Source organism: Epinephelus moara, chromosome 19 (genome assembly GCF_006386435.1).
Source record: "Epinephelus moara isolate mb chromosome 19, YSFRI_EMoa_1.0, whole genome shotgun sequence".
In the NCBI taxonomy this organism is placed as follows: Eukaryota; Metazoa; Chordata; class Actinopteri; order Perciformes; family Serranidae; genus Epinephelus; species Epinephelus moara.
Window position 1 is genome coordinate 30,985,880 of NC_065524.1, and position 26,182 is coordinate 31,012,061.

The 26,182-nt window shown below is 42.2% G+C and overlaps 2 protein-coding genes and 1 long non-coding RNA gene across 9 annotated transcripts in view; 2 read left to right on the top strand and 1 right to left on the bottom strand.

Annotated features, from left to right (window-relative positions):
* Positions 1-10,139, top strand: part of ehbp1 (EH domain binding protein 1) — a 162,570-nt gene extending 152,431 nt beyond the window's left edge. For all 7 annotated transcript variants that reach the window (XM_050071704.1, XM_050071707.1, XM_050071709.1 and 4 more), the window contains 2 exons: positions 8,347-8,461; positions 8,960-10,139. In XM_050071704.1, the coding sequence (XP_049927661.1) occupies positions 8,347-8,461; positions 8,960-9,050 (206 nt within the window). In that variant the 3' untranslated portion in view covers positions 9,051-10,139. The remainder of the gene's footprint in view (positions 1-8,346; positions 8,462-8,959) is intronic.
* Positions 7,680-13,224, bottom strand: LOC126407054 (uncharacterized). Its single transcript, XR_007571752.1, has 2 exons — positions 11,574-13,224; positions 7,680-8,441 (listed from the first exon to the last, which is right to left on the bottom strand). It is a non-coding gene; the product is annotated as an uncharacterized LOC126407054 (long non-coding RNA).
* A 783-nt stretch (positions 13,225-14,007) lies between these two features.
* Positions 14,008-21,651, top strand: otx1 (orthodenticle homeobox 1). The gene is made up of 4 exons (XM_050071720.1): positions 14,008-14,320; positions 16,931-17,120; positions 17,866-18,017; positions 19,647-21,651. Exons 2-4 carry the CDS (start codon positions 17,024-17,026, stop codon positions 20,394-20,396), a joined length of 999 nt encoding a protein of 332 aa, XP_049927677.1. The 5' UTR covers positions 14,008-14,320; positions 16,931-17,023; the 3' UTR covers positions 20,397-21,651.
* The last annotated feature ends 4,531 nt before the right edge of the window (positions 21,652-26,182 follow it).

Sequence of the window (26,182 nt, forward strand, 5' to 3'; positions counted from 1 at the left end):
CTAACTTATCAGCCGGCCTTATTTTCCTCCCTAAGGGAGGCACTTAACATTCACAGGCTCTACCTTTCTGTAGCAGCCACAGATAGTTCTGAGCTGCTGGGGAGAGAGGTGTGTGTGTGTGTTGGTATGTGTTGGTGTGTGTGAGAGGGAGGATCTGTTGGTCTGTTTGTCTCCATCTGTGTGTTTACATCTCACAGGTGTGTTTGTGTGTCCACCTGTGTGTCTGTCTTTATGTGTGTGTGTGTGTGTGTGTGTGTGTGTGTGTGTGTGTGTGTGTGTGTGTGTGTGTGTGTTTGCCGCCCAGCTCCCCAGCTCTTATTTGGTGCTTGGGCAGGTCCATTGAGCGATGGTCGGGCGTGCGAGTAATTGCTGATTTGGTTGGCCAGTCGATGACACAGAGAGAGAGAGATGCACTGTGAGTCAGAGCAGAAAAAAAAACACACATCACTGAAATACACCTGCCCTGACACACACACCTGCTGAGAAAAATATATACCTGCAACGATACATACACACACACACACACACACACACCACTCTCCCTCCATCTCTTCCTCTCAGTCGGACCATGTAGTTACATCTTGGACCTCAGTCTTCATCTACACACGCACAATCTGTGTGCACCACAGCTAACTGGCTAACAATGCTAACAGTTTTAAAATATGCCTATAGAGTAAACTGTGGATTATTTTATAAACTGACTTAAAGATACATCTTAAAGATAGTCTGTATTTTATCAGTGTAAATAATTTCGATTTTAGAGATTAAAGTAACTGCCAGCTGGGTTTGGCTGCTCGGCCCAGTCTCTGTTTGATGCTGCAGACTGGAACAGAGAAAGAGAGGAAAAAAGTTTGACTCATGACGTGTTATTCTACATTTGTATTGCTGACTGGAGCTGCATGACACTCAGACACATGAGAGGGAGGATGAGAGGACGAGAGGAAGAAAGACGAAAGTGCTTTGAGGTGGAAAGAGGAGTCAGGAGGAGAGGATTCCTCTGAAATCAACTCTGAAGCTGATATTCTGCTAAAGAACAAATTCCTCAAAACTTTTCTTAGATTTTTTTCCCCTTTTCATGACTCAGAAGATCTTAACAGTCATTTTTGGTGTCATGATAAAACACACATTTCAAACACCTATAGAAGTCGCAGAGGGGGGAAGGAAATATAGAGGGGAGATACTTCAGAGGTGGAGGTGCAGCAGAGAGGAAGTTATAATCTTAAATTTATTGCTGTATAACATTTCATGATTACTAGTTGGCAGCAATTATTTTTATAATTTAGGGTGTTATGTTGCTGCAGTTTTGACCCCAACAATCAGCATCAACTACAGTAGAGATGAAACAGAGGTTTAACATAACAAATAGGGCCAGAAAAAGTGACATCCCACTAATAGTCAGAGTTCCCACGCATCCTCAAGTAATTTATCTAAAAATAAGGCCTTAATTGGTTTTAAAATGTCTTCAATAAGTTGTTAAAAGCTCTCAAAAATACTAAGACATGGCAAGCAAGATTTTATGATTTATTTTTTTCTGACGTTCACATTACTGATATTAATGGGCTGAGATGCTCAGAGCTGAGGATCCACTGTCCCCTAGCTAAGTACATATTTAACAAAAATTAGCTATTTAACCAGGATTTCGCAGCATGGCTGAAACTGGTATAAGGCAATGCATGAGAGGCTTGGTGTCTTTTATGCAAAACATTTTTCTAACTCTGCAGCATGGGAGTCAGGGCAGAGGAATCCCATATTCAGTGTGTTGTGTTCTGTTCTGCCCTCATCTCCGCCACATGACAAAAAAGTTGTGATTTATGTTACAAAATACATTTGGGCAAAATTGTGCTTAATCTTAAGTGGCCCCTTTTACACTGCTTGTTCCAGGTGTGAATGTAACACGGCTATTCTGCCTTGCCGTTCTTTATAAAAGGTACAATCGCAGAATGGGGGACAGAGTTGTCTCACCTTTAAGCTGGCAATGGAGGTACTAACAGCGCTGAATTGATGCCTGTGTTAAAGGAACAGCCAGCAGGACAGGACTGTAGACGGGACGAGTGCGACGTTTTGATGACGTGTTATGTGTGATTAGCAGTTAGCAGCTAACTCAAAAAAGAAGAACAGCAGCTGAAAATGTCAAAATTGGGATACAATGAGGTCCAGGAGCTCCTTATCCTTGGAGCAGTAGATGAGATCAGCTGCTATATAACAGGGACAGTAATGATTATTTTTATTGTTTATGAAGCACCTCTGATGCATATCTTTTATGTCACACTAGAGGTTGACACTGGTGTTTTACATGTCACACCTGTCATGCCTCTTTTGCGTCTGCGATGCTAGCATGCTGTCTATAATCACACACTGGAGCGGCATGATTGTTTCTGTGTAAAAATGCAAAGGTGGAATAAAGAAGGGACTTTGTAGCGGCCCTATAGTGAGATCTCTGTGTGAAAAGACCTAGTAATTGATGTCAGTTCATGCTTTGTTTTCTTTAACTTTGATTATTGTAAAATGAATTCAGAGTAGCATTTAAGAAAAAGTCCTAAAAAGTCTTAAATCTAACTTCTGTTAACATGTAGCAACCCTGAACATAGAGCAAACAATAATAGGAATACAGTTATGGGCAACAAATTACATTTATACTAGAGGTGTTGTCTGTTTCCTGACCTGCATTATTAAAACTTCTGAGTATCACAGTCTGAATTAGAGAGGAAAGAAGTCGATGTTTCTCCAACATTATGATGCTGTAAGTTTTCTGAGTTTGATTAAATGTGCAGCTGTTGCAGAATAAAACAGTTGGGGACGGGTGGAGGCCACCAGGCCGGCGTTGATGTTGTTTATGAGCATGCTCAGTGATAACCACCTCCCTTGTAAACTCCTTGGTGTGATGCCAGGCGGGAAAATGCCATCTGTATGCCACACTCTCATCTCCCTGCCACAAAATTGATCCACTATGCCCTCTTTATCTGCTTACCGATTCACACCTATGTATCCACACACACAAAACTGTGTCTTGGCTCCCTTCGAGGGCCTGTGTGTGTGTATGTGTGTGTGTGTGCGCATGTTTTAAAGTGGACGCCCTCTCGCCATCTAAAAGGGATTTATGCATAGCCGGGTCCCAGAGTTTTTCCTGTTACGGTTTGATATGATAAGCTTTTTTATATGTTTAAAATCAATATGTAATCCTATGCAGGAGCTTATCCCTCTCCACACCCCCGACACACACACAAACACACACACACTTCCCATTTGTAAATCTATTTGGGCTTTGTAACACATCGGGGCGGCGCGCTACAGACCCTGATTGATTAGGTGCACTGTGGAATCCTATCACATGGGCGACTTTTGATGATGTCGCCAACTCTTTCAGGGTTGCTAGTTGACTGGAACCGCCGATAACAAGTAGCTTCGTTCCACGAGTTGTCGGACTTGAGTTTTGAGGGGAATTTAGGAAAATAACATCATTTTTTTAAAGTTATTTATTTGCAGTGAGCATGTTGGTGGGGCTTCATTCAGGTGGCACAAAAACCGAAGATAAAGCACTTTAAATGTTCAAATTCTCATCACTCCCCCAGAAGATGTGACTTTAAGTGCCTCCTGTAGTGTGGCTAACGTGATATTATATGCTGGTTATTGTGACATATGGTGGAACAGATGTGCACTTTGTTTTAGATTCAGGCTTTAGTGTCTGGATCGTCTGGGTCTGCCTGAAGACGTTAGAAGTGGGTTTCCTGCTCTCTCAGTGTCACTTGTTTCAGTTTTAAGAGCTGTGCTGTCTCTTGAAGTTTTCAGTTTATGAGTCAGGAGGACAGATAAAGAGTTTTTAAGTTGCTGTCTGTAAACCTTAGCGTCCTAGAATTAGACAGTAGAGCTGGTGATGTTCTGTATTTTTTTATTATTACAAATCCAATGAAAATATCACAACTAATTTTGCCTCAGTCGCTGACCCTGTCTGGAGCTTTCAGCCCCGAGCTCATTGGTTCCTACTGAAGACAAATCTTTAATCAGGTTGAAGATATTTCCTAAAAAAGCTGAGCCAGCCCGGTTGCCAGAAGAAAATGTTGGTGTTTGATTCACTTGTTTCTCGAATGAATGACTTTATTTCAAACCAAAAATTAAAAAAAAAACATAATAAAAAACAAACAAGACAAAGATAAAGTCCAAAAAGGAGTCAGTAGAAGCAAAACTTCCATGTCCCTACTCCTGCCTTACATTTCTTCTTTTAACTCCTATATTATTTCAACACATTCCCATATTTATTTACAACTAATATACAACTACAACCCAATTAATTAAATAAATAAGTTATAAACCCAGTTTATTTACAGTCCAAGTACCACCCAATGTTAGAAAATAAATATGCACTCCCCTAACACAACCTTTCCTCTTCTATATATCTACCAAAAATATCTTATGCATCATTTCAAGGTTTCTAAAGTGACGTAGTATATGAGCCAACAGAGGGGATGGTGGATGGTGTGACACCTTGGCGAGACGCCTGTGAAGCTGCAGACCACTGTTCGAGACCAACAAACAACAAAACCAGTTGTGTTTTAGCAACCTGTCGCTGTGGTCCCAGTGGCTTTTTAGTCTCCAAACGGGGGTGTTTTGGAGCAACACGTGAGTAGGGATAGTGGCACAAATAGCGAGACACTAATCGAGACATTGCTGCTTTTCCTGCCGGGATTGTGCACCATAACAAGGTGTAACCACAGCATTTCCACAAATGTAACATCTGTGCTTTGTAGAAATGTACAGTGCCAACATTTTTATTGGCGATTGAGTCGGCGAAAAACTGTAGTTTGTCACAAATGTTACTGAAACAGGAGTGAACTGTGAATTTTTAGGGACTATTTTCTGCTGCAGATTCAAACATGTGGTGCACTAGTGAGTATTTACAGCAGCTGAATGGTGTATGTGGGACTGACTCAAAGTGCCCATGTTTATTGCAATGAAGGAACATGTCACCTGGTGCGACAGTGTGGCTGATTGATGTGTTTTAAATGAACAATAGTGGAGCTCTGTGGCACAGGAGGAAGATATATCAGACAGTACTTGTTAGTAGAATCAATTTAAGAAAAATATAATCACTCTTTTTAGGTCAGCACTGGATTAAATTTCAAAATGGATCTGTTCCTCCAGTTTTTATCAAGACTCAGATCGCCAGTTTTCAGTGTTTGCATGTGACATAACAGAGGATCAGATCTCCTGGCTGCTGTTGAGATAGTTTGTATTTATCAGCCTGTCGACTTTCTTCTCCTCTGGTGACACTTTTTGTCTCTTGACTCCACTTGGACTTCGGCCAAAACCAGCTTTCGGAGGCCTTTTTACACACGAACAAGAGGTAGAGCGAGCAGAGCAGAGAGGACGAGAAGAAGAGAAATGAAGGGGGGATAAGTTTGCAGTCGTCCCAAAGTCTCCAGAGAACGTTCTGTCTCCACACATGAAGCTGTGGATCAAATCCTTTTGATGTCACATTGTTGTGTGTGTGAGACAGGAAGTGAGAGAGAGAGAGACGGAGAGATGGATGCACGTCAGACGGCCTCTCCTCGCTTTGAGAGAACGGGGCTTTGGACCAGTTTGCTCTCTTGAATAAATTTAGCGTCGGAGAGACCGGGCGGAGGAGGGGTTCATGGGGATTTGAACCAGCGCATTCTTGTGTGCCTTGTGCAGACTCACATGGTTACCGTTGGCGTGCACGGCGAGGGTTATCTGAATACGCACCCACCATGTGAGTTGTACACACTCCTCCAAGTCTCTAACCTCTCTCTCTCATGGGGGAGGCGGGGTTTACGTGGAGGGGGGGTTGTGAGTGGCTGCAGGGTGTTTTGTTTGTTCCTGGGTGTCTGGTTACCCAGCCTGCCCTGCTCTGGTGTTGCCTGGTCACGTCTCTCATCGGCTCTCTTTATTGTTTACCTTCCTAATGAGGGGGGCGGGACTCTGCGACATGTGATTGACAGCAGTGTGCTCGCCCCCCTGTAACCCCCCACCCCCCACCCCTCAACCAGGACTTTGGCTTTTTGGCTGAGATGTGCTCTGAAGGATAAGGAGGGCAGGATCAAGAGGGAATTTTTTTTACATACCTCTCTGTGTTTTTGTGGGAAGTTTTTTTTTTTCTTCCTGAGCCCTCCTCTTGTGGGCCGGCCTTCTCGACAGTGAGAGGGAAAGGGGGGGGGATTGTGGGAGAGTGTGGAATTATGGCGGATATGGATAACACACACATTCCTGTCTCACAATTATCTGAAGATGATGACTCACATGATGACTCATCTGTTTCTACACTCGACACAAATCATCTCCATCCCAAATTAACCTCTGGTTTAAAAAAAGACACAGAAACACTCCTCAGCTGCAGGTTCGGACATATTTGATGGTTATTATAAAGTATTTGTCGAGTCCTCCACAAATCCCGAGGAGAGCAAATTTGCTTTCCTGAGAAAAAACGAAGAATGAGGGAGGGAAAGGAAGAGAGGAACGCAGAGAGCCAAATATTGGGACTGTGTTCATTTCGCTCTGTGGTTGACTTCAAAGGGACGAGCGGGGCCAATGAAGAGAGCACAGACCTTTCAGGACAAACACACTGGGCCCAGCGTGACACACACACACACTCACACACACACACAGCCTGACTGCCGCAATTTGACTCAATGAGGAGGGGGGGAATATTTATTTTTAATAAAGCCACACTTATTTTGGGAGTGACATTTTACAACATTCCTTTTATTCTGGAATCAATAGGCGGTTAAATATTGATAGAGGGGTGAAGTTGCCTACGCGCCACAGAAGTTGCACACGTCTCAGCTGTGTTTGAATTCTCTCTGGGATGGAGTGGATTTTTTTTTTAATATGAAACAATGGAGGGTTTTGGAGGGGACACGTTCTCACACTGAGCCGAGGAGTAGCTGGAGATTTCCTGTCTTTCCTTTAGCTGCTGGACAGCGCGGAAAATCTGCAGAGAGGTGTTATGTCGGCCTGAGATGTTTGTGTATCTGAACGTGTTTCAGTTGGACTCAAAATAAAGCTACATTTTGTTGCACTGGTGATCTGAGCTGTAGCAAAGCTGAATTTGTGTAAAGCACAATTACTCAATAATTAGATGCTGGATTGTTTAAATTTTACAAAATGATTTGCCGTGATGTCGCTCTTTAAGCAGTGTTGGTGTTTGGGGGTGAGTTTTGGGGCTGACGGAGGGAGGGAGGGAGGGAGGAGCGCTGCCCCGGTGAATGTGGAGCCAAGGGCGCCAGGCGGATATTTGAGCCCCAGGGGGAGTGAGTGCTCTCCTGTGGGCAGCCCCCCTCCCCTCCAGGGAGAGGCTGAAGGGATTTGGATCGGGGTCCCACCTGGACCCTGTGGGGCCCTGTGGGGCCCCTTCCTGCAAAGACCCCGGAGAACTGAGAGAGGAGAGTCAGGGGCTCACCTGTGTGTTTGTTTATTTAGCGGAGGAACAAACTGTCTTTGACTTTTAGATGTTTGTATTTATTTAGATGCTTTTATGAAAGATTTCGGATCTTTGAGTGTTTTTGATCTTTGAGTGTTCTCTTAAACTAAGAGGAAGCAGAAACATAATTTCACTCAATCTTTATCTAAGATTTCTTTACTAACCTTTAACCTCAAATATCAGCCCCAAAACTTGAATAATTTCAAACTTATTTTTGCCTAAAATACAAATGAATAAGAATGCAGCATACAATGTGGCTGTCACTTTTAATAGGGCATGATTTTTTTTAAACATAAAACACAATCATCTGTGTTTTTGAAATTATGATTGAGGACTTTATACGGGCAGCATTTTCCCATGGGGACTGGACTCCTCATATATCTGTGTGTGCATCATACGGCCGCAGATTAACATGACAATATCTTCAAGTGTGTTTGCTCGGGTCAACATATGTCACTGTGAACACACACACACACACACAACCTGACGGAGTGTGTTTCCACGTCATGTCTACACACTCGTCCGTACATGGACGTGGTCTCGATCTCTACGCAGCCCAGCAGGTTAATAAGAAGATGCACTTTTACCAAAGTGTCCACCTGTCCATCATGTTGAGGCTCTGTAGTCCTTTACTGTGACTCAGTTACCTGATGAAGAGCTGGAAACAAGTGAAGCCGCGTCCACAGATTTAAAAACAGTTTTGCTAGAGGAGCTCAGGAGGAACATTTCTATTCCAGGTAACTCTCTCTAGAAATGTTTTCACTCATCTTGAACTGTGAGGGCGTTCATGAGTCACAAGTTGCTGGCAGGACAAAAAAACTGACATTTTCATCCATGTGACAAAGTGTGTTGATGTTTGTTAGTCCTCCGTGTCTCCTGGTCTGAAGGAGTTTGTTCCTCTGGTGTCGTTGCAGACTGGCAGAAGACGGAGGCCCAGAAGAGACGAGAGCAGCTGCTGCTGGATGAGCTGGTCATACTGGTCAACAAACGAGACGCGCTGGTCAGGGACCTGGACGCCCAGGAGAAACAGTGAGTTACCACACAATCCTCCAACACCACACACACACAGAACAAGACTGAGTCTAAAACATTAATGTAAACTCTGGGAACATCCGACCCCTGTTTGGTGAGTCAGTGTGAGAGCGTCTGCTGCCTATCTGTACGTTTCCAGAGCTCCCTCAGAAACTGTAGTGAACACATCGCAGGGCATGTTGCATTCCAGCCGGCCTGCATGCATGCGCAGCAGCAGCAGCAGCACACCTGCATGGGCGGGATCCTTTCCAGATTGGCGGCACCGCCCGCCAACAGGGTGCCAGGCGGGTGAAAGGTCGGAGCTCGGCCCCTGGCGCTAGGCCACTCCACAGGCGGCATGGCGAGGGTTGCCTCAGCACTGACTGTGTTACCTGTGTGTGTGTGTGTGTGTGTGTGTGTGTGTGTGTGTGTGTGTGTGTGTGTGTGTGTGTGTGTATTCTACCTCCTCCCTGCTTCCCCTGACACATCTGACCTTTTGACCTCTGCCCTCCGCAGGGCCGAGGAGGAGGACGAGCACCTGGAGAGGACGCTGGAGCAGAACAAAGGAAAGATGGCCAAGAAGGAGGAGAAGTGTGTGCTTCAATGATTGTCATTTCAGAAAAACGCAACCAACAAATGTAGCCGATAAAAGAAATGTACCATTATTATAATATATTATGAATATTATTATGATTATTATTGGATAGTAGCTTTCCTAGACATTTCTATCAGTTACTGGAATCCTGATGTGGTTGTTGTTTTGGTCAAATTAACCGCTGAGACGGGGCCGAACTCAGAGGCCCTGTGATGCCTTTGCACCAACTTTATACTGACTCAAACTGTCCCACTTATATACGATATTTTTTATTTGAATTCTCATTTTCTTTACCAGGAACGGTACTTTGTGTATGTAATATTAATATGTAAGAGACACGAGCAGTGCGAACCCTGTGTGACATTTGCATGTACTGATGCAGCAGCACAGCCTCCTCTGTCTGAATGTGGAGACCAGTCGGTTTGAGGTACAGCACAACTGGGTTTAATGGGGGGAATGTTTTTTTTCTCATCACGTTGAGAAGATGACGTTTCAGTTGGACTTTTAAAAGGAGAAAAAAAAGAGTCGTTATAATATCAGTCTCGTCAAGCTACTTCATTACTTGACTGTGTGTCTTTTAATTATTTCATTTTAGAGTTTTTACTTGTAAGATATCTTGAAGGGGGGACGCATTCATAAATCTTGCATAAATCTTAACTTTCCTATTGCTTTTTTTAAATTGTCTTGGCTTGAAAGCAGTTTACCAAAAGAAAGATCATGTTTTAAAAAAAAAAATATCTCATGTTGTACATTTTCATCACTGCTCTGACCAATAGCTTCCAAAATCCTCTCTTGTTTTATTGTCAGGATTCATGCAGTCAGAAACAAAAAAATATATATATTATTTATTGCCGTTTGTCTTTTTAAGCTGCTTGTAAGTGAACCTACCATCACGTTTCATGTGCGTTTTTTTTTTTGCTCAACAACTTTTTGGTTTCTATTTATTGTATTCTGAAGAAGAGAAATATGCTTCCACGTGCATCACTTAGAGCTCCACATCTGGTGCAGTTGTCCTTTACGTGTTGAACATTTATCTGTTTATTTATTCCAGTGTCATAACCCAAGTCTTCAATAATAAAGTCCTTATGATTTCATACTCCACAGAGGCAGCGTGTGGCGTGTTTTTAACTCTTCATTTTAAAGCTGCAGGTGTTTAATTTGCACGCATTTGGACGCTGTTTTTTGATTATTTTAATATTTAAACATGGAGTTTTAGAGCATGTGTCGCTCTAAAGTGTGATATTTTTATTTATATAATTGCACACACACTTCTAAAACTTGTAATCCCAATACTTTCAATCATTTTACCTCCAATCCCACATGATCCAGACCGTATTCCTGATCTCTCTCTTTCCACACAACAAAAACTTATTGAAATGCATGCACGCCTTTGGCTGCAGCGCTGCACATAAGTGGCCCCTATCACTGCATTCACCAGCGAGCGTTGCGTTTAGCAATGCTTATTATTCGGCGCTCTGTTCAATTCCCCTGCGACTTGTGCGTGTTTATAAATTAAAATTGGCGTTCGGGTTTTTGTTTGAGGTCGTTGCTGAGCAGGTTCCTCCGAGGAAGATTAGAGAAATCACTTTGTACCGAGCAGATGTTTTTTTCCCTCCTCTCCCTCTCTGTGTTTCTCTCTGGGCCGCTTCTGTGCGCGCTGGACACGGAGGGCAGAGCTGCAGAGGCTCGGTCACCCGCAACCAGAGATGGAGATGGAAATAAAAACTGGAAAACTATCAATATTAATTTTCAGATGTAGAAAAATAATATTTAACCACTTTATAATTCCCACAGCAGCATTTTCCTGGACGCACACTGGTGTCAAACTAAAATAAAAGTGGAAAATGTCCCTGCAGTAAGAGGCAGGATGTCTGTGGTTGAACCCTCCACACCATCCCTGCAGGCAGCCTCCCATCCCCGATTAAAGCAGGGAAATAGGTTGTGACAGCAGACGTCCTCCCCGGCCTTTCTAATACTTTCAAATTAATTTGCTGATTCGTTTCTTCTCTGCTTGGGACCGACTGTACGTGCACATTACGCACTCCACGTCCCCCGAGGCGCTTTGTTTTAGTTTGTATTATAGCGCGTTTATCACGGGGGTCTGTGATCTGCACAGTAAAAAGCAAAGAGCCAAAACGGTGAAGGACGTTTCGCTCGGTGCCGTGTGGTGTGTGTCTCTGTGAGTGAATGAGTGTGTGTGAGGGAGAAAGTGTGTGTGGGAAAACCTTAAAAAATATTCACAATGCCTGTCATTTGTGCATGGATTTAAACCTGTTACATGAATATTTTAAATATGCTCTGTGTTGTTTTAAAAGCTGGATGATTCTAGAAAATTTCATGCGTAAAACTAAAGTTTAGTTCCTGAATTTGACCAAAAGTTTTCATGTTTCTTCCTCTGAACATCAGAATTAAATCAACAGCAGCTTAAGTGCAGGCCTAAAGAAACAAATATCAGATCATACATCTAATATTTTAACATATTTGATACATTTGTTTGGCATTACAAAAGATGAAAATGTCAGAGTCGTGTCTTACCTCCTCAGCATCACCCGGGTGTCATTAATGTTCCTGCTGGAGCAGAAGGAGTCAAAAACATTTGGAGTCAGTTTCCTATTTTTCAGTGAATAAGAGCGACGCGCTGCGTAAAAGGCGGCGGTGCCTCGGCGCTGCTGTGCAGCTGAGGATCCTTCAGCTGAATGGATTATCTCCTGAGCTTTGATGTCTCCTGGCCTCACCTCACAGGTGCTGAGCGCCGCTCGGCCCTCTGCTTTACTTCCTTTCCCCGCCGCCGTCCAAAAAACTGCACCTGAGGGAGCCCGGGTCTCTGCGTGCAGCGCCGGGGCTCCTACAGCACTGTGTTTTATGCATCATCGTTTTAATAAGCACCGACAACATCCCCGCAGATCCCCGCTTCCAATCCTGCCGGCTGAAGGGACAAAACTTTTCCCCCTCCTCTCCTCGCCGCCTAATCCCAGGCTTTACCAGCTCAGCATTAAGAAAATTCAACTGCAATTTGGGATTAGACAAAATACTCTTATTACAAAAGGTTGGTGCAACTTGATAACTTGATACTTGTTCAGGGGTTTATCTCGGGGTCTTACTCACATCGAGAGAGGAGGAAAAAAACAAGAAATGTAGGGGAAATGTCAGAATAACCCGACTCTTTTGTGTTGTGAGGGCCATATTTGTTGAATGGCCTTTTTGCATAATTTAACGGGAGCCTGTGTGTGTTTGTGTGTGTGTGCGCGCAGAGGAGAGGAGGGGTGATGGTATTTCGGTCAGACCCTCCGCGGGCCCTCTGACTGCTCGGACTTCAGATGTGGTGGAAATAAAAAGGTGCGTAAAAGTGTTTGACCTCCAGTCAGCAGCCGGGCAACACAAACCCAAATCAATTAACCCCCCTCCCCAAAAAACATGTCGCATCTCCTCTCCGTGCATCTCCTCTCCTCATATCATCACCTCATTCATACATTTGAACGTGCGTAAAAACATGGACTTTATTCGTGTATGCTGAGGTGCGTTCATGCGCCCTTTCCCTCCACTGTGCTCCTGCCTGCATCACTACAGGCCTCCGCACACAACCTCCAACATCACTTTGTTCCTCTTTTTTTTTGACCATTGATGTCTAAGTTTCTCTGTCAAAGTGCTCTCGTCGATGACTTTTAAGTCTTTTAAGGCCTCCACTTTGATACTCCTCCTCCTCCTCCTCCTCCTCCTCACACACACACACACACGCACGTAAAAATGTAATTTCCATCCCTGCAGCTTCTCTCTGAACATTAGCTCGCTTTCAGCTCGGGCCCTCGTTTACAGAAGTTGCAGAGATCCACAAAAGGATAGCCCGAGCTGAGCTGCTGCATCCCCGCGACCCTCACTGACACCCGGGCTAAAAAACACAGCAGAGAAAATACTGTTTGTTTTTGTGTGTGATGGGTTAAAAACACATTAAAAAACACCGACATATAAAGTGCAGGATTTGATTCAGTGACCGCAGCTTTTTGGTGCTGATTTTTCTTCTTCTGCGGATTCTTCTTTTTCCTCCGCAGTGAGTTTGAGGTCTATCCCTATTAAACTTTACGTCAACCATCCTCAAATGTAATTCTAAATGGGGATTAGACCTCATTAATATTCATGAGGACTGGTGTGTGTGTGGAGAGGGAGAGGAGGGGGTGTATCACAATAAAATCAAAATGGATAAATTTAACTTCTTTCCTCCTTTTTTGCTATTTCTCACGTTCAGTTTTTGGAGGGTGAGAAATATCACAGAGGAATTAACGGTAATAATAAAAGTATTAATAATTTTAAAAAGCTGCTGAGGCTTCCCGGCCTGTCGGAAATGTGTTTTGTGGTGAAAATGCGGCTTTCTATCAAACTAAACATCCTGTCAAACATTTTAAGCCTCACAAAAAACATTTTCCATCTCTGGAAACATTTGAAATCATAATTTTTATTTCATTTAACAAAAAAATAATGTATTTGAGAATAAGACACCGTGTGTTTCAAGGATGCTAAAAACTGTCTGATTATTTAGAGGAAAATGTTTTTTAATGGAGGAAAAGTGCAGATTTTATTTTATTTTTTGACAGGATACCTCCAGTGTTTCCTCCACTGAGCTCCGTGCAAATTATAAAATAAGAAACTATTCGTGTAAAATGTGAATAACCGCTAAATTCGTCTTTTACGCACTCTCAGCTCTACACTCTCTGTTTCTCCTGCAGGCCTGTGAAACATTTCCATCTTTTTAAAAACCTCTCTTTGGTTCGTCTGGTCTCGGGACCGGGACCGAGAGGAAGGAGGGAGGTGGGGGTGAAGTGGGAGTGGGCTCTCCCGGCTGCCTCTGTGCGCCCATAGGCCGCCCCCGCCGTCCGTCAGCCCGGGGACGCGCTCCCATTGGCTGCAGGAGGCGGATCCGCAGGTGTCCTCCGCTCATAGAGGCGCAGGGCGGAGAGAAGGTGATCAATCTCCATCCGTCTCCATTAGAAATCACCTTAACACTCTGACAGACAACGACAAGCCCCCTGAAAGCAAATGAGTTTGATTTATTTGGCTGCAAAAACACGCGGAACCGCACCGAGGACGCGTTGGTGACGCCCGCGCGCTGATAACTGCGTGTTTTTTTGTGTCCGTGATGCTGCCCGGTTTGCACATTGTTGTTTGTTTCTGAGCAAGTCTGCCGCTGTTTGAGTTTTGTGCCCTGCAGACTTCCTACTGCTGGATAATTTCACTGCTGCTCGCCTCCTGTGACCCGACAGCTCGGGAGAAGGGAAGAGGAGAAAAACAAGGTAAAGTTTCTTCAGTTTTACACATTCAAAGTCGATTAATGTCGAGTTTGTGCGTGTTTTTACGCGCAGGAACAAACTGTGCAGCGTTAACAGAGGCAGCTAAAGTGTGGAAGCGACAGAAAGTCACTTTTTTGTAGACATTTCAGGAGCGGGTTTTCACGTTTAACTGTGACATGTGGACCGCGTGATTTCAATTTGCACCGCTGCACGTTTGCAGGAATTTTTTTTTTGCGGATATATCAATTAATCCTCACCGTGGAGGACTCCGACCTGAACTGGATAAATTGAGTCAACTTCCTCCGGAGTAGATAATTTTCATATTTCTATTCCAGTTCGTTCCTGCGAGTTTTTTTTATTTGAGAGCAATTGGCCATTAAAGCGTTTGAACCACTTAGTAGATAATTGGAGAGGCGTGTTTTGGTTTTTGTTAATTTATTTTGCTGATAAGAGCCCTTCTGAAACGCTCTCTCCCCGGAGGTCTAATCTAAATTCTAATTGAGTTCATTTGCACCGAGATCTCGCCTTTTCACTCTCCGGCCTGGCAGGGCTGCAGAACGCGCTGCGAGGAGCCGCTGGAATACACGTTTGGTTAGTTCAGGTTTGGTTTTGGTCAGTCAGGAGCTCATTGTTAAAATAATCTCCTCTGCAGAGACTCTAATTTAATTCACACCATTTTAACATCAGGCTGTTTTTATTGGTGAGATAATTCTGCACTTATAGAGGTGAAAATCAAACTTTAAAAATCAGCTTTAAAAATAGATTTCATGCTTTCAAACCTCCTGCAAGATTATCAGTGTTGTCTAAATGTAAATGCAGGTTATTTTAATGTGTAAGGAGATGATGAATTAGTGGATTAATATATTTTGAGATGTTATTTTCCCCTAAATGTTGTCTTTAATTCAGTCGTGTTTACTGAGAGAAACAAACAACCAAAAAGCAAATAACGTGGCCTGTGAATAAACAGTTTTAAAACCACAGAAAGGGTCAACAAATCATAATTATGCTTTATAGAAAATATAATTTTACCGTGAGTGTTTTAATCTGGAGAAAACCAAAAAGTGAGGAAATAATTTGACTTTTTTTTAAGTTTGGGTCTTTACCCCTGAGCCTTAACATAAAAGCGAGGTCACTTATCTTTTCACAAATAAATCAGACTCCTCAGATGTTTCTCTGTAAATATAAATATAAATTTACCCTCATACCAAAACGGATTATTCTGATGTATTTTTATTCCTCTGTGGGTTCAGTTGATTTCAGATCCACAGGAGCCTCGCTGTGGTCAAAATACACACAAAGTCTGACGACCCGAAACAAACAGAATGAGCGAGTACAGAAAGACTTGAGACAACCACAGCTGTGATTTTTATAGATTATCAAACCACGTCCATAATCCAGCTTTATACAACTGTGAGTGAGTGTGTGTAGTGTCAGTGCAGGCCTTCACACACACACCGAACACACTCATATTAAAGTCAGGAAGCGAGTTTACACGTTAAACTTTATTTTTCTTGCAATGAAAATAATTCAAACACAACTGCAGGGAAATAAGTGACAATAATAATAAAAGGAAAATTTGACTTTTTTAAAATTGGAAATTAGATTTATTATTGAAAATCTTCTTGCAGCGTTTTGCTTTTTGACTTTAGAAGTGACTAAAGTTTTGGAAAAAAAAGTGAATCCAGTGTCACACTAATTATTGGCTGCGTAAAACTGCATGACATCATAGAGGACAACAGATTATTTTGGTTGAATTATTGAGTTCTGTTTGCTTTGTTTTAAAGGAGACTTTAGATCATCTTCTAAAGTAAAAATAGCAAAGCTCGCGGTATTTTAACAACATGACAAATGGAGAAAATGTAGGATTAAAAAGAAGAGCCTAAATATTCTGCAGGTAGGAGGTGATGGTCATTTTAAAAATAAATGTGCAGATCAACATTCATGCAATGTGTGCTCACACACATGGGGGAAAAATCTGAAGTGTATTGACACAAACACAGGATCATCCTTACTAATAACTTGCATATTTTTACCCTAACTTTCTTCGTCGTCTTATTAGATTTTAGTTCACGTTTAAAAAAGATTAAAGACGTGACTGCAGTGTGGTTTGTGGATGAAAAGCTGTGTACCGTCAGGTTTTATTTTGCTCCGCTGGGGTCGTGAGTTGGAGCCGTTTGACCCCGGTTATCCTCTCAACAAATATCCAATATTCCTGAAGGGATTTAATGTTCGTCTCTGCCTCTAAATGACCAGTTTATCGTCCAATAATTCGCGCTTTCATATCCTGCTGCCACTAAATAATAACTAAGGGATTTTAGTAACTTTATGCTTCTGTATTTGTTGGCGTTATCCTGCGTAATGTCCCAGTTTGATTCGTTTGGAAAAGTGAGAATGGAGCGAGATTTATAACAGCTGAACATCAAACAATAGAAAAGACTGAAATGCGCACGTGTCATTGTGAACTTACATTTAGGAGTTTTATCTTAAATGTTGGTGCCAAAAAAAGAGTCTTTTCTAAATATTCTCCGTGCGTTTAGGATGAATTAGGCCCTCACCAAAGCCTGTTTTTCGTCCTCTATAATGTTCCTAATATTTCCTCCTGCATGTGCGCAGTGACTTGGATCGGCCCCCTGTCCCGTCAAGCTGCAGCATCGGGGGAAACCGAACCACTGGTCTGAGCTGGGTGGAGCTGTGACCGCCTGTAGCATGATGTCCTACCTCAAACAGCCCCCCTACGGCGTCAACGGCCTGGGGCTCAGCGGCGCTGCCATGGACCTGCTGCACCCCTCAGTGGGCTACCCAGGTAGGAGACCAACACACACACACACACACACAAACATACACATAGCCTACTCACAAACACTTTTAAACATGAATGCACCCAGTCAACTATAAGACCTCCAGACAATAATGGAAAATTACCAAAATATTTTCAAGTCAGTAAAGATGTTTTTAGCTGGTAATAATAGTAATAATGTGTGTTTGGGGGCCTTCATGGATAAATAAGAGTTTCAGAAGTGTATTTATACTGTGTAAAATATATAGTTTTATACCAATTTGACCAGTGTAAGTATGATGTAAGATGTGAATCATGAATAGGCATTATAAAGGAAATAATAGGCTACACATTCAGATGGTGTAAAGTAATATGAACTGCCTTTATCATCTTCTGTCAGCATGGAACATTAACCGACTTTTTAATCTAATAGGCATAAAAGGAAACATTTAATAGGCCTTCAACTAAACACTGATGATTTTTATCAATATAAAAATAAAGAGAGGTTGAAGTTAAATCGTCTTTATTTCTCCACAGTAGAAAACAGCATCAGAATCAAAGTTTTTTTCACTTTAATAATAACCATAACAATAAAAATCACATAGCAAAACTTTTAATATTTAAAAAAAAAAAAATGGACATCATGTTTAAGTAAGGATATCGCTATATACTGTCTGTAAAATTATATTATTTAACATTTCTCCGGTGTTTTCTCCTCCTCTGTGTGTGTGTGTGTGTGTGTGTGTGTGTGTGTCGGGTGTCTCCTCTGCAGCGACTCCCAGGAAGCAGCGTCGGGAGCGGACCACCTTCACCCGCTCTCAGCTCGACGTCCTGGAGGCTCTGTTCGCCAAAACCCGGTACCCGGATATTTTCATGCGGGAGGAGGTGGCACTGAAGATCAACCTGCCGGAGTCCAGAGTCCAGGTGAGACATGAAACATGTTAAACTCTGTATTTATACACGCTGTGTGTGTTAGGTAAAACAGTGGCAACGTCCCAAAGCACACACACACCTGACAGGACCAACGGTTAACTCTGCATACCCTATATATGAACTTAATACGACGATTAATTATGTTATTAACTAATATTAAACGGTTACATCTTTCATACAAAGACACATTTTTACTATTATATGCTATTATAACACGTAAAACTCAATACCAGCAACTTAAAGGCCTGTAAACGTTAAACGGTCAAAGGAGGATTTCAACGGTTAAATTTAAACTGACGTTAACGTTTAGCTAGTTAGCTTTTTTAGCTAGGAGCTGCTGTTACACTTCGGCTAATCAAAATTAATTATTTATTTATTTATTTAAAAAGTGTGCTAGTTCAAAATTATTTAATTTCTCGACACTCTTTGTAATTAGAACATTGTTTTCTTTACAGCAATTAATTTTTCGTTATTATTTTAGAAACGGACCGTTGCTGTTGCCATTTCCGGTTGATGCTAATTAAAGTTTAACGTTAGCTAACTGTTAGCTAGCTTGCTATTAATGACGTGGCGTCCTAATATCGTCGACAAATCCAATTATGCTACCGGTAAAATAAATATTTTTCCTGGTATTTATGCCCGTAAATATGACTAAAAACCTACTTTGTTGTGTGCTTTAACAGGAGGATTATATAATTAACATCTAAGGAAAATATTAAGAATATTTTTAGGCCTGATAGATTACAGTGCGTTGAGTTCAGTGATTTAAGCCTCTTTTTAAAGGAGATAATAGCGGTCGTATGGATTAATATTGATCAATAATAGTGGGATTATAGCTGGTATTATTATGATACACACTGGTTTATTAGCTGTTTAGTTACTGGTGAAGTAACTGTAACGTGTTACTAACCGGTGAGCAGGGGCAGTTTAACGTGTTTGGTGCGTTCAATGGTTGTGGTTATTTCTACAATCCTCTCTTACCCACCTGTTTCTGGTTTAGCTCACCTTCACCACTTCATCTCATGCAGGTAGATAAATCAGTTTGTATACACGGATGTAAACAAAACTACATTTCCGATCAGGAAAGCTTACTTTTCAGCTGAACCAGTTTCTCATTATGATTTGATGCGACCGAGCTGAAGTCTGTGTAATTTGATCTGAAATATGGGATCTATAATGAAGATGTTGGGAGCACGCCAGCAAATACTCCACAAACAACTCACTGGTGTACGACCATGTTGAACAAATACTACTCTTGAAAGGCATTAGGGGAAAACCAAGGCCTCTCGCTCTCACACAATTTGAGTTATTCTCAGAATGTGTGTGTGAAACAAAATGCTCTACATGATCCTACCCTCTCGGTGCTCTAGAGTTACCCTACTGTGTGCTGAAATCCAATAGCCTGTTATCTTAGAGCCGTCTACCAGGTATGAAATTAGACCCCTGGCTGGTCCGAGCCAAGGGGCCGCAGTGGAAATGAACCTTGATGGCTAATAACCCCCAATTTTCCTCCATAATGTACTCCCAGCATGGCCTGGGAGTATCTTTTTTTTTCTTATGAAATGCTGAGGTTGTTTGTGTGTATGGTTGCTAACTCCTGGCTGCTGTTCTCGCTTGTAGGTGTGGTTCAAGAACCGGAGGGCCAAGTGTCGCCAGCAGCAGCAGAGCGGCAGCAGTGCCAAAGCCAGGCCGCCCAAGAAGAAGTCTTCTCCGGCCAGGGAGAGCACCGGCTCTGAGAGCAGCGGCCAGTTCACGCCTCCTGCCGTCTCCAGCACGGGCTCGTCCTCATCTTCATCCTCCTCCACCAATCACACGGGCCCGGCGGCGCTTAGCAGCACCTCTACCTCCATCAGCACCGTCTCCTCCATCTGGAGCCCCGCTATCTCCCCTGGAAACGCTCCTGCTCCTGCAGTGGCCCCGCTCCCCGAGCCAGGACCCCCTTCTAATGCCTCCTGTATGCAGCGTTCAATGTCAGGCTCCGCCGCCGCCGCCACATCCTACCCCATGTCCTACAACCAGACGCCGGGCTACGGCCAGGGCTACCCCACCCCATCCAGCTCTTACTTCAGCGGCGTGGACTGCGGCTCTTACCTGGCCCCCATGCACTCCCACCACCACCCCCACCAGCTCAGCCCCATGACGGCCTCCTCCATGTCAGGCCACCCGCACCACCACATCAGCCAGTCATCAGGCCACCACCATCACCACCACCACCACCAGGCCTATGGCGGCTCCAGCCTGGCCTTCAACTCCTCCGACTGCCTGGATTACAAAGAGCAGACTGCAGCCTCCTCGTGGAAGCTCAACTTTAACACCACAGACTGCTTGGACTACAAAGACCAGGCCTCCTGGAGGTTCCAAGTCTTGTGATCAGGCTTTTTCCCCCTTCTTCCCTCCCTGCTCGTCAGCTCCCTCTTCTTCTTTTATTTTCCAGATTAGCATATTGCTTGTTTTTAAAGACAAAAAGAGTTTATGAACCATAAGATAACAAGATAGCAGCAGGAATGCTCAACAATCGGACTTTGTTTTTCCTCCCTCTCGTCCTCCACGTCTTTTAAAAATAAAAAAAAGAAACAGTCCCTCACATATGAAGAGAAAACATCAGGAGCAGTTTCCTGACGATGAAGAATGGAGTTTTTAAGACGCTCATTCTTGGATGACCTTAAGAAAACCAAACTGTTTTTCAAAACTACAAAAAAAAAGTCATTTCAACCAAACTCCTTTGACCACCAGCTCTCTGGCTCTCTGGATGGGAGGAATATTTTCCCCTCTGGTGCACCGACAGGAACTGCCTGCAGTGCCCCTCTTTACCTCCAAACCCAATCAAATCCTGTATAGTTTTTATTTCTGAAATTTGTTATTTTAGGATGACAGAGATTTTTAGTCAGCTGCGCCGAGGAGCTGAAATATGTAAATATGTATTTGGGTCAGTTACAGTGACCATGTTTAGTTTGTGTTTTTTTTTCCGAATTTGAAATTGTTTATTACCACTTTGAGAGTTAAAAAAAAGAAAAACCTGTATGTAAATCTTTCCAAATATTCCAAAGAGAACAAATTGGCCATAAAGTTCAGCTTTTATATACGTTGTTTTAAAAATGTTTTGGCAATTTGAAATGTCTTGGAGGGAAAAATCTAAAATATAGATGCAGAACTATGGGCGTTCGTCCAGGTTACAGTTTGTTTTCCGGATATTATTATTCTAACCTCTATACATTTTCAAACCAGGCCTCCTCTCTTGGGCATTGTCGTGATATTGGACATGTTTGAACCGCAGCACTTGGCTTGATAATGGAGTCAGAGCATTTTTTTTTATTTTTTGGAGAGGAAAAATGTGGATTTATAGCTCCAAAATGACAGTAAGATGTTGAATGTATCTTTAAGGCGAACCACCCTTACATACATGTTCATCCAATAAAGATCCGTTAAGTCATATTTATTTTCCACAGTGGATTCTGTCTTTGGTTCCCAACAGGGAGTCAACTTTTTATTTTTATTTATTTATTCTTTAGATGCATGTACAGCAGCAAATTACAAACTCAAGATTGCTGTTTTCTCTCATTTGAATTAGTCACACTTTTATTTAAAAGCTTGTTGATTTTGTTTATTTCCTAATTATAACGGGGTAAATGCAAATTAGGCCATAATTAATACAAGCCATGAACGCGTGTAGGCCCCGCATTTCCATTTTAGAGAGCAGCCAGTTTTAATCCTCTCTGTCTCTGACTTAAATTGAAACACTAACATCTCCCCTCGCTTTAGGGAGACCAAGTGTCTTTTTAAACTGCGGCGTTAAAAAGCCCTAAATATTGAGCCGCGAGACATTTGATCGAGGCGTAATTGAATGCAGCGCTGTAATGGCGTGATAATTACTCCTGCGCCCTGAGTTGGTTTCTCCAAAATAACCTGCAGGAATTTCACCGCCTCTGATGCGGTAATTACGTAGGTGGGGCCAGGTTAGGNTGTGTGTGTGTGTGTGTGTCTAGTGCTCGCAGGCATAAACGCATTATAAAAGAGGAGGAGGAGGAGGAGGAGGGGGAGTTAAAGAAAATATCGCGTCAGTTCTCTGGCAAGGTTGTTTTGGACGAGCGTGTTTTGAGCCGTGAAGGCCGCACTGAGAGCAGCAGAAACAGGTTTCATGCAAATTAATGGCCCCAATAAAAACAACCGTCCTTGTGCAAAGAAATTATCCCCCAAAAGAGAAACGCTGTTTTAATTAAGACAAACAGGAGCTTCTTTAACTGATTGCGAAGATTGAACAGAAATTAACCCATTAAGTGTCTCTAATGAGGGCTGCAGCTAACCTAACCATCAGATTAATCACTTAGATTGATTATTAGTTTCTTGATTATTGTTTTGTCTTTTTGTCTGTTTCCCACACCTTCATCTAACCCACCAAAATATCCACTATTTTTTTTTAAATAAGACAAAAAAGCAGCCAATTAGTCAATTATTAAAAATAGTTGCTGGTTAATTTTCTCTCTGACTAATCGATTAATAAGCTAATCATTTCAGCTCGTTTCAGGATGAGGAAACATATTACTCACAGCTTTTTACATGTTAAATATGAGGCAGTTTTACTTACTTATGCCTCTAAAAATATTAATAAATTAATAATCTGAGAGGGTAAAACTCACTCTTTGCTGGCAGATCTAAACTTCTGAGGAGGGGTCGCAGGTTGTCACAAGTTAAAGTTTATCTGAAAGACAGAAAAGAAACATACAATTAATTTTTTGAGAGGTTTTGCTCTTTTTTTTTTTTTATAGATATGAGAGTTTTACTTCTTTGTGCATCTAAAAATCATCCAAACTAAACAATGTGAGAGGTTTTACAGCCTGTGATATTCGGCTATTTCAGATAATTTTACCCACTCAGGCCTCTAAAAATCAAAATGAAACATTATCAGAGAGAAAATCTCAAGATCACAACTGATTTGCTGCATTTTAAATTGTCACGAGCCTAAAAATGTTGCGCACCACTAGTCCCAAATCTAATCAACCTGATCAGAATTATCAGCCTGATCGATCCCCACTATAGGCCTCTGTGTGCCTGTGCAGAGCCTGTTTCAGCTGCAGCCTGTCCCCTCTCTCTGTCTCTCTTTATGTAAATGAAGCCCGCAGCAGCTGAATAAATATCTGCCGACCAGGACATTAAACATGTTTGCGCCAAGACGCGCAAACAGCGCAGCGAGTGTCCACCAACAGCAGCGGATTTGTTCGGATTTGCATCAAACAAACATTTGCGACCAAAAATCTTGTGGGATGGTTGAAGAGAGGGAGACAGAGAGAGAGGGAGACAGAGCCACAGGTCCGTCATGAGACAGCTGCTCACCTTCAAACAGCGGCGGAAACGTTTCTGACAAAAGCGCAGAGCTCCGTTATTTAATGTTTCCTCTGAGGATGTGAAGCTGCAGCCGACGTGTCACACACACATGCAGGAGGTGTTTTTCTACAGCAGTCAGGACACTGGCTCAATAATTACACTGTAAAATGATAATAAAAAGCAGAAACACATTTTTATAATGACTAATTTCTCGCTTCGGAAGATTTTGGAGATACAGACCGAATAAAACGGGGATGAGAGAAGTTATGGCTGAAGTATATTTAATCCTGCGCTAATGTGAAAGACGTATGATTTACACTGAGGAGGAGGAGGAGGAGGAGGAGGTGCGTTTTGTTTCTGCAGAAAAATAAGACCGAATCTAACATTTAAAGGATTGTTTACCCGCTGTAGCTGCGACATAAAGCTGCAGGTGAAACAGCGTCTCGACTTGTTTGAAGAGAACAAAGCATCTTGTAATACAAATAGTTTTTAACCGCATCAACCACCCGTAATCAACAGGCAAATTATTTTGTTCTCATCGCGATTTCCTGCAGCTGTTTGTGCAGCAAACGGTGTCTTACATTCAGTATTTAAATCTCGTGCCGCCTATTTGTCATCAAACACGACATAAAATGATGTAAATCTGTGTTGTTTTAGTCAACTGGATGAAAGAGGAGCCTCGCTTTAATTTACCTTTGTTACAGGCTTCAGCTGCTGGTAGATTTATTTTGGGGTTAAATTTGGAAGTGTTTTGTTTCAGGAAACAAGAGAATATTTCCCAAAATGCAAGGTAATTAATACTGTAACTACTTTGTTTTTGGATCGATTTAAATTTCATTTATTTGCATCATCACACTCTCAAGAGCTGAAACTTTACAACAAAGAAAAACATCCATATTTAGAAAAGTAAACAACCTAAAACCACATTTTAATAATTTAAAATTAATATTTTTGTCCTTTCATAATATTCACACTTCATTTGTACATGTGTTTTTATTGATTTTAGTTTTAAATTTAAATTATTTTTAATGGTGCAGCCATGTTAGTTTATTGCAAACACACACATCTGCTTACTTTAGTTTACTATGATGTTTCCAATGTGTTAAAACACACCTTGAATTAACAGGTATCTTCAAATGATCACTGATCTAAATCCTAAATAATCTTGAACGTACTGTGATTATCAACCTTCTTCGATATGCCAGACATTTAAAGACAAGCACTAAACATTTTATTATTAGTTAATGATAATCCAAATTAGTTATTTGTTCTCAGACTCTCCTTCTACACTTTCTCTAAATTTATTTGCCGAATAATTTTGTTTTTTCCTCTTCAGATAAACAAAAAAAGCCAAATACGCTGATACCAAAGTGTTTTTATCACGGCCTCGTCTGAGCTGCACAAAGGAGCAAGAACCCAAATCCACCTCTACCTTAGAGAAGGTTTCAGTGATTATAAGTTGATGATATAATCTAATAGTCAAATAGTTTCTGTCTTTGTTTGACACACCTTTCTGATTTTTAGAGATTCAAATTCTTGGAGTGCTTTGAGAGGATTTTAGGTGAACACAGAGCTCAACCAGTGTTTTTAGGGACACTAGTGACTGATAAACAATGTCGTAAATCTTTGAAATTGATAATATTCTTTTATCAGCATTTCATTAAAGCCTCTAAAATGTCAGTGTTAAAATTAGGAGCCAAGGTTGAAAAATTAAAGAGATACATACAAGGATTTCTGCAGCTCCATTCAAGGAAAGTCCGTCACTTAATAAAAAAGCACATTACTGGAGCAGTTCATCACTTTAACACTTGTGTGTGTATGAGTGTGTGTGTGTGTGTGTGTGTGTGTGTGTGTGTGTGTGTCGTTTCAACCTGAGCTGATGGTCTTCACACTGTTCAATAGGACGATCGATTGCAGAGCGTCGCCTGTTGTCAACTGTTGACCTTTTGGCCTCTCGCCTGCTCCGGTGAGAGGTGTGTGTGAATGTGGGTGGACTGGAAACTGTTGACATTTTGTTCACACTTGTCCAGGAGATGAACTGGAACGGAGCTGGACCTTTTTTTTTTTTTTTGTCTTTGCATGAGTGGTTGTGATTTGTATCTAGAAACAGAGACAGACAGTGACAGATAAAGACAGACAGAAACTTTGGTGTGTGAGACCTCGCAGGCCTCGATGAGTTAAAGTGTGTGTGTGTGTGTGTGAGAGAGAGAGAAGAGTCTGGAAGGGGCAGCAGATGCGCTGATAGCAGCCTGCATGCTGGGACTGTTTTCTTCTATTTCCATGCAGGACAGGAAAAGAAAAACTCACACTCGTCTTTCATTGGCTGCTGACTGTCGCCAGACCTTGGCATCCCCGTGTGTTCATAGGCCGGTATGAGGAGTGAGAGGTGATACAGAGGATGATTATATTTACCTGGGAGGTTAATCTTGGGTCAAATGTACACAGAAGTGGGCGGAGTCCGGGGCAATGTCTCAGGTTTCTCTGCTTTGTCAGAAAAGACTTCTTCTTGCATTTTGTTTAACATCAAGTGTGGGCACATAACGCTGGTGGTTGCAGTCCGTTTTGTAGATTTTAAAGTGTTTCCTGGTCCGACATATACACATAATAAAGCCATCGACAGTCGCTTGAATCCAAACTCAAAGATGGTACCATTTGGTTCCTATGAGGGGATTTCACAGTCGAGTCCAGGTGGAGCTGGTGGAGTGAAAGCAGCTTAGTCATCCCTCCGACACAGGGCACTGACAGCATTCATGAAATTCCTCGTGGGTTTACATACTGTAGATTTAAGTTGAGCAGAGCACAGGCAGGACGACGTCGTCTTTTATTTCCTTCTGGAG